This window comes from Alligator sinensis, unplaced genomic scaffold, assembly GCF_000455745.1.
Source record: "Alligator sinensis unplaced genomic scaffold, ASM45574v1 scaffold476_1, whole genome shotgun sequence".
NCBI classification, from domain to species: domain Eukaryota; kingdom Metazoa; phylum Chordata; order Crocodylia; family Alligatoridae; genus Alligator; species Alligator sinensis.
In genome coordinates, this window is record NW_005842444.1 from 1143276 (window position 1) to 1156587 (window position 13312).

The 13312-nt window shown below is 40.6% G+C and overlaps 1 protein-coding gene across 1 annotated transcript in view; it reads right to left on the reverse strand.

The window, feature by feature from the left end:
* Window positions 1-2584: 2584 nt before the first annotated feature.
* Window positions 2585-13312, reverse strand: part of SPATA5L1 (spermatogenesis associated 5 like 1) — a 14124-nt gene continuing 3396 nt past the window's right edge. The window contains exons 3-8 of the mRNA XM_006030417.3: window positions 12139-12297; window positions 11114-11323; window positions 10477-10704; window positions 8669-8803; window positions 6897-7022; window positions 2585-5183 (exon numbers count right to left, since the gene is read on the reverse strand). Of these exons, the coding sequence (XP_006030479.1) occupies window positions 5031-5183; window positions 6897-7022; window positions 8669-8803; window positions 10477-10704; window positions 11114-11323; window positions 12139-12297 (1011 nt within the window). The 3' untranslated portion in view covers window positions 2585-5030. The remainder of the gene's footprint in view (window positions 5184-6896; window positions 7023-8668; window positions 8804-10476; window positions 10705-11113; window positions 11324-12138; window positions 12298-13312) is intronic.

Below are 13312 nucleotides of genomic sequence, written 5' to 3' on the forward strand. Positions count from 1 at the left end.
GGGGGGGCGGGGCCGGGCTGGTGCCGGCTCTCCCCTGCTGCCACGGGGCAGGTGCACCGCGCACATGGGAGCATGGCGGGGGCAACTGGGGCAATTTGCCCCCAAGGGCCCCCTGCCTCAGCCGGTGCACCGCTGGCCCCTGCCCTGCCCTGCCACGCTGCTCGCCGGGATCATCGGTGTTTTGTTTTCATAGAAAAGAGGAGCTCGGTGCTGGCGCCTGAGGTGACACCGACTGGTTCTCAACGTGGGACTGTGACATTATGGGACCGTCCCTCACCGCGAAGTACACAATACATACTCGTGTGTGAAACAGATGCTAATTTGAGGCTTATGTGCTTGCTGCGTTGCTGTCCAAGGGTGGGGGGGTGTCCTAAAGCAGTCACGGTAAGGTCACATCTTTATCTCTGGGCAGCAAGAGAGACAAGATGGATCAGGCAGGATTATGATCGGCCTCGCCTGGGGCCTAGGCGGAGTAGCTCTGATTACAGCCTGTTGTGGGGAGAGAAGGAGCAGGGAAGCCCCTGGTGGCTGGGGGGCACCCTGGTAAGATGGGAGCTCCCATAGACGCACTGTCAGCAGCAGGTGCGGGGGGCATGGCAAGCACAACCACCCACAGATGCCGCCAGCAGTGTCAGTGGCAGCCAGCGGTGATCGCTGATGTCGGCGGTGGGGGTGGCAAGCGGTGACCGCTGGCGGTGCCTTTTCATAGGGGGCGCCGCCACGCTCAGGGGGTGCACGTGCGCCCCCTACGCATCACCAGTGCAGGGAAGGTTTAAGGAGGGCTCTGTGGCAGAGCAGGCCCGTTGTCACAGAAAGACCCCCCCAAGGAAAGAGTTCAAGTTGTGAGTGAATGTAAGCTCTGTGGGTTCTTAAGGGCCAAAGTCAGAAATGAATTTGCAAGAATATAATAAGTAAAATGATATATATTGTTTTCTTTATATTTGCCAAGGAAAATAACAACATTAGACATAACACATGTTGAGGCTGAAATTGGTTGCTTATTTCCAGTTCCTTTTTCAAAGCTAATCCACATCCAGTAAAAGCTTGTTATTAATGAATTACACATCCTAAAGAGAGAGGATTTCATTAGCTATGCAGATGTACAAAATTAAGCCCTGTACCATTCCAGATTCTGCCACGGAGGTGTGAACGATAACTGGAGAAAAATGTACACTGAATTTTCATGCAGAAGCTGTACACTATTTTCATGCAGTCCTGCAAGATGGAAAATTCTTCAGGAAACTGCAAGTCTCCTCTCTTCACTCCGATGGAACTCAAGAATCAATGCTGTTCGCCCCCTTGTGAAAAATGCTAAAAGGATGCTGGATTCTTCCTTCAAAATTGAGGAAGAATTAGACTTGACAGCAGAAACCCAGGCTGATGTCTCATTGAGTGGATGCAATCCTTTGAGTTCATCCTTCTGACTACAGTGGGGTACAAGATATTGCAGTCCATCAGTATCCAAAGCAAGCTTATCCAAGGATCCAAACTCACCATGGAAGAAGCGGTGCAACATGTCAAGAACCTCCTGGAAGAAATTTAATGGTTGAACAATTCCTGGCCAAGTCTTCTCATGGAAGCTACGGTCATTGCTAAGGGGCTATCACCATCGAATTCAAGAGAACACACAGAAGAATCCAAAGGATGAAGCATTTCCACGATGAGCCAGCCAATACAGAACACACAATCTCTTCCCCTAAAAATAAATTCAAAGTTGAAGTGTTCATCACAGCCATGGATATGCTCCTCTCAGATCTCTGAAGCTTAGCTGAGACCATGGGGAAACTCTTAAGCTTGTTCTCACCCATACTTGACCCACCAGCTGTTGCAGAGGATGAAATTGCAAAATTCGTGGCGTCCCTGTCCATCACATACCCATGTGAACAAGGATAAGTTGCAAGAAGAATGTTGCCTGTTTTACAAAATCAGGAAAGACTTAAATTTGTGCACTAGGGCTATGCGAAGCTTCGGTCCCTGATTCGATTCAGCAGAAATTCAGTCCGATTTGGTGGCTGAATCTCTGAATCCAAATAGAATCAGAGGACCTTTTAATCTCTCTGAATCAAATCAGAACCCTCCAAATCGATTCGGAGAGATTTGGACATAGACACAGCTTTAAATATTTTTTCTACATACCTCTAGGTAGCAGGTGGCTCATGAGTGCCGTGATGCTGGGGCACATGGAGTGTCCCACAGGAGCACAAGGGGCTCCCCAGTGTGCTTGGCAGCAGACCCAGAAGTGGACCAGAAGCACTTCTGGGTCTGCCGGGGAGCATGCTGGGGGGCCCCCCATGCCCACCTGGATCGGTAACTGGTGCCTCCTGGGTCTGGGGGGGGTACCCAGAATCCCCCTGCGGCTGATCGCCATGTGGGCCCCCCCCCCACTCCTATGGGACGCTTCATGCTCCCCAGCATTGCAGCGTTCACAAGTCGCACTGGTACCTGGAGGTACGTAGAAAACACTTTTAAACTGTGTCTATGTCTGAATTGCTGATTCTCCAAATTGACATTGAATCTTTAGATTTGGATTCGGCCGAATCAAATCAGGGACAGTGATCCGAATCAATTAATTGAATTACTGTCCCTGATTCAGGCTAAATCTGAATCAAATAAGGCCTGCTTTGGACACCCCTATTGTGCGCTTCTGGAGGAGCCATGGGCATTGCACTTGAGCTTCTCAACTGGATTTATGGCACAGGTGTAAAATCTGTGTTCTCTCAGATATGCATTTGCTTGAGAATGCTCATTGCCTTGCCAGTCTGTTGCATCCAGGGAACGCACTTTTAGTAAGCTTAAGATTATTAAGAACTACCTGCAGTCAGTGATTGGGGAAGACAGGCTGAACCATTTGATCATGCTGTCAGTGGAGCATGTACTTGCAAAGCAAATAAATTATAATAAATAAATTTTGATGATGTGATTGATGACTTGGCATCCATGAAGGCAAGAAAGAAATACTTTACTTTAAACTTTCCTCTTTTCATTTTGTTCTTAAGTTCCTAACTTTATAGCATAAGTTTAATAAGTGTTTCACTTGCAAACTGTTAATGTCATTTTGCTTTAGTAATCTGTCTCCAAGGTAAATTCTCTCTACCTAGCCCTTCTTGCCCCAGGAACAAGTGGGGAAAGCCCGCTTGTTGCCGCTTCCCAGGGCAAGGGAAGGAGCAGCCGCACATGAGACTTCTCACATAATGTGTGCACACAAAAATTCTTGCACCCCAGCTTTGTATACACACACATGGGTCCTTGTAGGGGGCAGTGGTGGTGCCCCCAACATCACACCTGCCCCAGGGCCCATAAACCCTTTGGGCGGCCCTGCTCAGCTCAGGTGCCCCCTCCCTGTTACCCTTCAGGGACTCTTCTCGCTGGCTGTAGGTAGAGGCAAAGGCTGAGTGTTTCTCAGCTGGGCCTGGTGCTATGGGGAAGTAGCAAGAAGGAAGAAGGGGGGGCAGTCTTACTTGGCTGCTGGTTTTCCCTAGTTACCCCCTGCAGCCAGGAGGGACTACATGGCCAATCTGAGCACCCTCCCCGCTGGTCCTGGTAGGGCAACCCAGTGCAGAGTGCTACCTGGGCACGGGTACGTGCATCTCCACTCCAAAGCAGCAATGCCTGACAAGGTCAGGTGTATGGATCAATCCTTGCTCTACTTCCTCAGAGGACAGCAAGTAGCACGCCAGGGGCCAGAATAGGACAGGGAGTGGGGCACAGGCCACCTGAAGACCAGATTTTTTGCATAGTAACCTTTGCAGATGATATGGGTGAATTGCTCAAGGGCTGAAAGTAAATTAGTTCAGATATCAAACACCCATGGTTTCTCTTTATTGAACCGCCTATTTAACCTCCGCAGGTATTGATCAATACACCTATTAATTTCACCTTGTTTTGATGAATGGCTTGAATTTAGAAGCTGTCAACAAGAAAGCAGTCTTCGTAGGAGAGGACGATGTAATGCACCAAGCAAAAGTGAGGCTGTGGCTGCCCACTCTCACTCCATTTGGAAAATTTACTAAGTTCTAGAGGATTACTCTAAGAGGTACTTCTATATGTTTTCAAGACAAGCCATAGCCTAAGAAAGAGCCCGTCATAAAGGATAGTCCTTTAGTACTAGAAAAAGACTACTTCGTTTATGAAAGGCTTACACATTTCAGACTAGATTATGGATCAAAGGGACCTGGGACAGGGAATAGTTTGTGGTAGCTATTGTATAAAGGTATCCAAATATTAAGCAAGTATTCCACTTGTTTATTTCCTATCAATAAAAGATGTCAAGAAGGAAACTAGAAACAAACTGTTTGGTAATAAGACATGAGTTAACTTAAGATATAATACAAAAAAAATGTTAAAATATAAAGCAAGTCTTTCAAAAATAAAAGTGGTATTATATATAAACAATATAAAAATACAATATAAAAAGCAAGGAATACAAAGGTCGGGTTTAATGTAAGCATCAGTCCATTGGGAAAAATTCAGATTTTAAGTGATGAATTACACATACCTTTGTGGAAAAGGTAAACGGCAAAAGAAAATGAAGTTTGTGTCTATGTTCACTTCCTTAATGCAGGGTAAGTATGGCCTGAAAGGTTAATTTTCCCCCTACACAATCTATGGACCACTGGGGAGGGGGTAAAATTGTGACGGAATCACAGTACAAGTAGTTATCTGGATTTGAGATAAGACAGTCTGAATAAAAATTGCTTCTCAAATAAGTTTGCTGATTCCAAGTAAAACAAATCTTTGCTAATGTTCCTATTCCTTCATTTAAACAGTTTTCCACATATAGTATATGTGAAGACCTCAACAATTCCTTAAAGTCAGGAAAACAACTTAAATTTGTAAAGTAAAAAGTAAGCAGAACAGACATTTAAAACCCTTTCTGCATGCATCACAATGCTGAACCTAAGAAAACTGAACCTAAGAAAGTTTTCTTCCTTTGAATTTCATTAAAAAAAAAAATTCATACAAAATCATTCATTTATAAAACATGCATTTCATATTCCAGAAATTCTTTTGTTATATCCAGTGTTTTTGATTTAAGCTGGTAACTCCTGTTTATAAAATTTTCCATAAAAATCTAAATCTTTGAGGGTTAATGATGGTTTTACAATCTTCAGTGATTTTATGAAGTGCTCGTGTTTCACTTCGGTTGCTTCAAGTCCATTCTCTTGTAATGCCAACAAGCCAGCCTTGGAGAGAAAAACAACGTGATTTAGGTAATATAGAATGTTTTCACCTGGCGGGTGCTCCAAAGTTTAAAAGTAAAAATGGGAACTAAGCTAACCATTTTACCATAATTTAGGGTCATAAGTCAAAAGACAGTCATTTAACAAAATGCATCAGAACATACTACTGCTAGTTAGTCTTTTCTTTTGTAAGCTCAGTAAATGCTTTTTACTTTAATACATCTAACAGCTTAGACCAGAAAAGATACCTTTGACCACTTATCTCTCTGTATTCTACCTGGTATCCCACTACTGTTTATAAGTACCTCAACTACCTTAGTCTCTTCTCTTGCCCCAATTTATAAATATTAATTATAGTAGGAAATGTAGTACACCAAACCCTATTTATCATGATTTCTTTGAAAAGGAAGTGTGGAATTAAGGACAGGTTCTACAACATCTGTGAGACCAGTTTCTTAAAATGTGTGTGTTAGTTGGAGTTATAAAAAACCGTCAGTGTGAAAGTTCAGCTTTAGGTTTGTCTGGCATGATTTCACTTTAATTTGTTATTAGAACATATGGCTTGCATTCCTCTTTTTAGTGCTACTTCAGGGGTGGCCAACCCATAGCATGGGCAGCCTTCATGTGATCTGTGGCAGATGAAGGGTGGGGGACAGGCAAGCACAGTAGCAGATAAGGTAGGAAGCAGAAGGCAAGACGGAGTACAGGGCAGGAAACAGAAAGCAGAGCAGGAGATTGGGCAGAGAGCACAGTGTAGGGGACAGAAAGGAAAGCAGCAAATCTGGCAGAAGAAAGGATTAGAATGGCACGTGGGGAAGGTGTAGAGCTCATTTGTGGCTTGCCTGCCAGAAAGGTTGCCCCAACAATGTGCTACTCTCTGCTTCAACAAAATGGAAAGAGCAGACCCCAGCAGAACCTGGGAAATGGAAGAGAGAGAGGAAATGCCACTTTTTGGCAGCATGCAATCTTCAACAGGCAGTCCCTGCTTCTGTGTGGGGTAGCTGTAGCAAAGGACAACAAGCTGCCCTTTACTTCCTTTGGCCAGTGGATCTATGCCTGGGTTGTTGATAATAAAGAAGCAGACATTTGCACTCTGTGCTGGCACTTTCAGGAAGTGTCTTCATGCCCCAATTGTCTAATTGCAACACAACTCCTGTAGGAGCCGTTTGGTCCAATCCTTCCACGGGATTGAGCATTTCCCTCCTCCCCAGTAATTTAATGGTGTGAAGTTGCATCTCCCTTTCTCCTACCACTTTATATAATCATTTCCCACTGCAGGGAGTTTATGAGCTCCACAGACTCCCTCATCAGGGTACTATCACAAAAGCTTCAGTTTGGTCCACAACGATTATAATTTTTCATTTACTTAATTTCTGAAGTTGAACCAACCATCTATTTTAAAGAGTGGTCAATTCCTCAGAGTTGACATAAAATTATTCTCAAAGAACTTGTAAAAATAACTGCTTTAGCTTCACCACTTCCACACAGTGAATGGCAGGAATATAGTGTCATTTCCCCCCTGCTTGCCAAGATCAGTTCTAATTCACATAAATAATTTATTTGCAGGTCCCCCAATTTTTATCATTTGGCTTATCTTTGTCACTAAAAATTGCCAAAAAGACTGTGTGATAGCTCAGCATTTTCTATGATTGGACACTCTCTTTACTTAAGTATTCGCTTAATATTTACTTCACTGATCAAGTCCAAACACCTTACCTCCTTGCAGAGATTTCCAATATCAGCTCCAGAGAAAAGTTTAGTTTGGACTGCCAAGTCTTCTAATGACACATCTGAAGCCAGTGGAGTTTTTTCAGTGCAGATTTTGAAAACAGAAAGCCTTCCCTATGAGACAATGTATGTTACACAAGGAGAAAAACAAACAAACAGTTATTTGGGCACCTATTTGTTTCATTAATAGCACTTGTTATGGGCTATTTTCTGCCGCCTAACTCATGCCAGTTAGTCTTATTCTGCAAGTTGTCTTGTTCATTTCAATCAGACTATTCAGGGAATATTGAGTGAACCTGACAGAATTTGACTATTGATCTTCTGAGCTCAAGTACACTAAAATACAGTAAGAGGAAATAAAGTACACATCTTGTTTCTGAAAAACCATGTTAAGAAACATCCTTGTGGTAAATTCCCATTACTCCTCCGGAGCTTGGTTATGTGGCCAAATGGCTGAGGACAAGCAAAACTAGGGGCCTCCAAACTCCAAGCCTCTGGGCTTGGGCCTGCAAGTAGGATGCCTACCAAAGGATTTGGAAACATCTGAAATAACATATAGAAATAAGCCCCAGATGGGGGTGGAAGATGTTTGCCACACTAGGGCCACTTATGGTTCTGGACTGACTCACAGATTTGGAATTTGATTTGGCAAATTTGGCTTGGAATATGGAAATTAACATAAAAAAAAAGAAGTTCCCATTAGCATGGCTGCTCAATGTGGGCCATGTGTTTTAGTCATGCTCAATATTGGCTGCATTTAATCAATTTCATAGTTGGTTTCCATGGCTGAACACATGCTGCTTTTATCAGTAATTTAATGACAGACAATGTATTTAGTGAGATTTTGTTGTATGCGATTATCAGAGGGGACTCCCCCCCCCCCCCCCCCACAAACGCCAATTGGGGGGGAAAGGACCTCATCTTGTTTTCAAGTAAATAAAGTATATTTTGCGTTTGGGCTGCTGTGATCCTATTGATCTGAAGGACAGTAGGTGTTACAGTTTTCAACAAGAGACTCTCTCTCCACTAACTTTTACAATTCACACAGCCCTTCTTAATAATAATAATAAAAATCACTAGGCTGCCATTTGTTGTTTTCCTTTGTACCTTGAATTCTCAACCTCAAATAGGTACAATAATTTCAACAGGATGCAAAAACAAAAGAAAACCTAAACATTATACTATACATGCTATTGAGGAGCAGGAAAGAATGGCTGATAGAATGGGCTGTGATGCTTATTATGGTAAAGGTTCCATCATGTTAAATCCCTTTTGTAGTTTTTTGTCATTTATTAAACCAAAAGCCTTTTTGGCTGAAATTTTCCATGTTTGTTTTCTGTCATAGATGGGTTATTTTTAGAGTGTTCAGTAGAGATAACTCAACCATTCCTGAGAAAAGGGATAACGAAAAATTTGACCTGGGCACAGGCAACCTTAATTCTGGCACTTCCTATCTTGCACATCTGATTGTACAGGAATATTATATGTAACATATATAATGAAGTATTGCCTACAAAAGCTTGTTAAAATATGTTACACACAATCAGACGTCCTTTTATATGCATTTATAATTCCTATGTTATAGTCAAATATACATTATTTAACTTCTAGCACATCAAATATTAACATCTAGTTAAAAAAATCTTGCAGTTGTTAAGAGATATTATAGTACTATGAGTTTTTCTTGTTTGGATGCAGCATGCTGACAACTCTGCACCTCTATATTTATTTTTTTGTGGAGGTTTATAAACACATATTACCTTCTGATCTGGTGGTGGAATATAGATCATTTTGTCTAACCTTCCAGGGCGCAACAAGGCATCATCCAACATGTCTGGTCTATTCGTTGCAGCAACTATCATAACATCTGTGTTCAAAACTTCTTGAAACTCTAGCTGAATAAGATCAAGAGTGCAAATGTGTTGAATGTGTATTGGGAGGCTCCTGCTTTGTTAGGTGGACAAACATAATTTGCAAGGGAATAAAAAGCAATAAGGAATAAATCATAGGCTGCAGAACGGGGTGGGCCACCTGGGCCATGGCCCGACCAACTTATAGCATGCTAATTTATAAAACCCACAAATGCGCAATTGTCATTCTAGTTAAAACTGTATAGCTATTTTTTTTTTTTTAACTGCATAGCTAGCTAAATTAACGTGCTAAAAGTTGGTTGAGCCATGGCCTGGGTGGCTCACCTTGTTCTGTGGTGTATGGAATAAATACATATACCTATATCTGTGTTCACTGTAACCACTTAACTTTTCTTTACTTGTGCAGACTAACAAGGAAATAAATACAAGGAAGAAAAATAATATCTGTTCTGCTAACAGATGAAACTTTGGATAGAGCTAACAAGAGCATGCATCAGTCAGTGTGTGAAGATAAGACTCCTGTTTCATACATTTTTAAGGGTTTATATAACCTTGGAATTTTCAAAATGGCAACAAGGTTGAAAAAGAAAGCATAATATGATTACTCTACAGTGACATAAATCTGACACCAGATAATGAGAAATAGATGGTTACTAGTCATTTAAAGAATTCCTTAAATGTAACCAGGAATTTAGTTTTAAATGGAATCAAGATCAAATGCAGCGTATAGAAATCATTTGGGTTAGAGGGCTTCAGGATAAAACAACTGTAAAGTAAGTAACAAAAGCCAAAATGCTCAAATTGCATATTTTAAACAGGATTCACACTGAACAAAAGTAGCAAACATGAGATCAGCAAATGAAACAGAAGAAAGCTAAACAGGTAACAAGGTTATTAAATATTAACTTGCTAATAAAAGAACTGAGTGTCACAGTATTCGAACATATGAAGGGTCAAAGGAATTAAAAACAAGTCAGTCAGACAGAAATAAAGGAATCAAGGATGATGAAGTAAGAGCAAGGGTAAAATAATGGCGGTGACAGACCTGAACTCTTCACTATGCCAGGAATAGGACTGAGTGCGTTACTCCACCTTACTAAAACCCATTTTAACAGCATAGCGCAAGTATGTACCATACAGAAATAGCACCCTCTCTCTCTCTTTTAAAGTGGCTTTATGTCCGTCTGAAATTTTTTAAGTGGCACATCACCACGTGATTACAGAAAAAGTAACTGTAATAAGGAAGATGACAAGGCATCTTATCAACAGCTCTCTCAAAAATGCACTTGCAGCTTTCTAAAGAAATGAATACTGCTCATAACTATTGATTGTGATTTTAAGACTGCATTGGATAACTCTGTGATAGAGTAGCATAAACATGGGAAATAAACTAGAGAAGGGAAAACATTAAGCAGTGTAAAAGACTTAAAAAAAAAAAAAAAATCAAAAAAATCAGTAGCCTGAGGAAGAAATAGCCCTTATGACAGCTAATAAATATTTATAATTAGCAATAGTAAGAGGTTATAATTTTGTCTTTAATATTTTGTTCAATCAAAATGAATTTACATTAAAAAAAAGTCACTTAATTAGTATTGGATTAGTGTTTTAGCAAAGGTAGACCATAAATAAGGCTGAAGATAACTACAACATTAAAAGCCAATAAGTATCCTTCCTTGTATTACAGAGAATGTACATACCTCTTGCTCTTTTTCATTTTGCTCTTGACATTCACCCTCGAGCTGTTTATAACTTCCTCTTCTCTCTGTGACTTTCAGGCCAACACCATCTAATTCATTGAGAAGGGCAGAAAGAACCCTCTCTGGGACACCATGTCCAGATTTGCAGAGTGACCGAGATCCTAAGATAGAATCAATCTCATCCAGGAATACTACTGCTGGAGCATTTGCTCTTGCTTGGCGAAAAACCTTTTATTGGGTTCATAAAATAAAATAAATGTATGTCCTATATACAGTTCTATCATGTCAACTGAAAATTCTTTTGACATCTTTTCTATACTTTTACATAACCAATTCACTTTACCGAGTACTCAAGGTATTGTAAAGGTCTCTTTGGAGACCACTCTTGTTTACAATTACTAAAGACAAAATCTCATTACTGAATTCTAACCTTAACTAGAATTAGGAGAATGAGTATGTTAATTGTTAATTTGGGGCCAGATCCTCAGCTGGTGTAAACAGAAGCAGCTTCCTCAAAATCAAGGGAGCTATGTCAATCCAGCCCTTAATGTCTTTGAAAAGAAAAGTTAGGCATAATTAATGCTTTATAAAACATTGTAGCTAAGCAACTATGTATCATATGCAAGTCAGAACCTACCTGGGCCAAAATCTTCTCTGAGTCTCCAACGTAAGGTGAAAAAAGGTCAGCGCCACTCACAGAAAGAAAGGAACAATGGCAGCTTGTGGCCACAGCCTTTACCAGTGTGGTTTTGCCACATCCTGATGGCCCATAAAGGAGGATACCCTTTGGATGAGACAGTCCCATCCTAACAAAAGCCTGAGGGAACTTCATAGGCCACTCTATGCTCTGCAAATATATAAAAAAGATGAAACATTCTAAGTTTTATATGTAGTGATGCAACAAACAACATTTTGCCCATAGCATTATTTTCTCACTTTGCATCACTGCTGCAGCAAAAGCCTCCAGTCAAATTCAAAGGCCCACTTGAGCACAACAGTCCACCAGGTAAGTGCAGTTGTAAAATATTGGTTGCTACAGGCAATATGAGGGAGTAAGTGGCTAGCATCACACCTGGCCACTTTGAGTCTCCAGATGAATGACTAGAAACATATTAATTTACAGATGGGTCTGAACAAGTCCAGAGCACCACAACCCCACAACTCTGGAGCCATAGCAAGACACTGACAAATTTGACCTTTTTGTTACAAAAGAGATGGCGTAACAGGCAGTATGTTCTGAGGACATGTTGGCTCTGGAACTGTCTCTGTCTCTCCCCCTCTCAAATGGCTCAGACTTATAGATGTTGTAAAAGGAATTTTTAGCAGAAGGCTGAAGATTTTTCACTAGAATGGAAGAATGTATGCTGCAGCAGAATTTGATATTTACTAGCTAAAACACTAATTCTAGATTATACTTTTGGGTGATGTTCTGAAATTGCAAATTTAATTGGGGGGAGTCTAGAGCTTGTGCAAAGGCATTTTTTGTTTTATTTTAAGAAAAGTGTAGCACTAATTAGCAATCAATGCCATTTAAAATAAAAATTGTTTTTCATGGAAATGGTATTAGTCTATCTTTCAATACCTCTATTTATACAACAGGTTGGAAGACGCAGATGCATAAAATGATCTTTTTTTCTTGTTTAAATGTGCTCTACCTTTTACCTGTTTTAACTTCAATTTCACATCCTCAAGACCGCCGATTTGTTCCCAGGTAACAGGTCTGAAGTCTGTTAGTCCAATACCACTTCGAAAGGAGGATGGTTGAATCTTTCGGAAAGCTTCACAGAAATCTGCTGTATTAATCCAAATCTGATCCAAATCCTGAAGACATGCTCACAGAAGAAATAAAAAAAAAAAAAAAAAGTGAAGCACTATGTGTGCCTTTATATCACTAATAACTTAAAGCTCAAAACATGTAATAGGTGAAACAAAACTCTTGCCTTAAGAGTGTACATATACCATACATACATACAAACGTGCACCACAAGTAGCTCACATTTGCTGCGATGGGATAGGCTTTTTTATGGCACAGGGCCGGACAGTTTTAAAGAAATTAATATTTGAGAGGGAAGTGCTTTGATTTTCTCCTCAACATAGTTCTGCTATGTAGTATCCAAGTAAGGCAAAACTACTGATAGTTTTAGTCTACAAAAATACCTAGATTCTCTGGGATACAAGTAAAATCTCTCTACTTACTTATGTATTTACTATATTTACTTTAGCTATGTACCAAACATAGCTGACTGCAAGGCTCACCTCAAACATCCTATAATTTAGCCACAATCCAAAAAGCTTAAAACAGACACACACCTATTTAGTTCTCATCTGCAAGTTACGTAACATTTCATCACAGCCCAGGTACCGTTCAAAGCTCTGCTTAGCCTCGTCCAAAATAAGTGAACTTCATCATTATGATTCATCAGCAGTAGTTCCCCAGACAACACAGGAAGCTTCGGGGAGACCAGTCTCAGGCAGCTTATAGTGATATAATCTAAAAACACCTGAGTTCTATCTATACTACTAATAGCTTCCACCAGTGATGACTTAAATTTATGAAGGTAGTTAGCAGAAATGCATCACAAAGAAAAGCAATGCTGTATATGTCAGTTATAAATGCTAAAAAAACCCTGAAGTCTAGGAGCTGTTGAATCCTTTCTTTATCTGGGCATGCTATTCACTTCCCTGTTTGCTGAACACTGCAGAAACTACTAACAAGTTGCACTTTGCAGAGGCAGCTCTGGTTTATTTTTTGTCTATCTTTTAGCAGAATGATTGGTGTTTGTGTGGCTCCTGGGCCACATTTATTTTAACTGTTTCATTTTGTACAACATTCCTG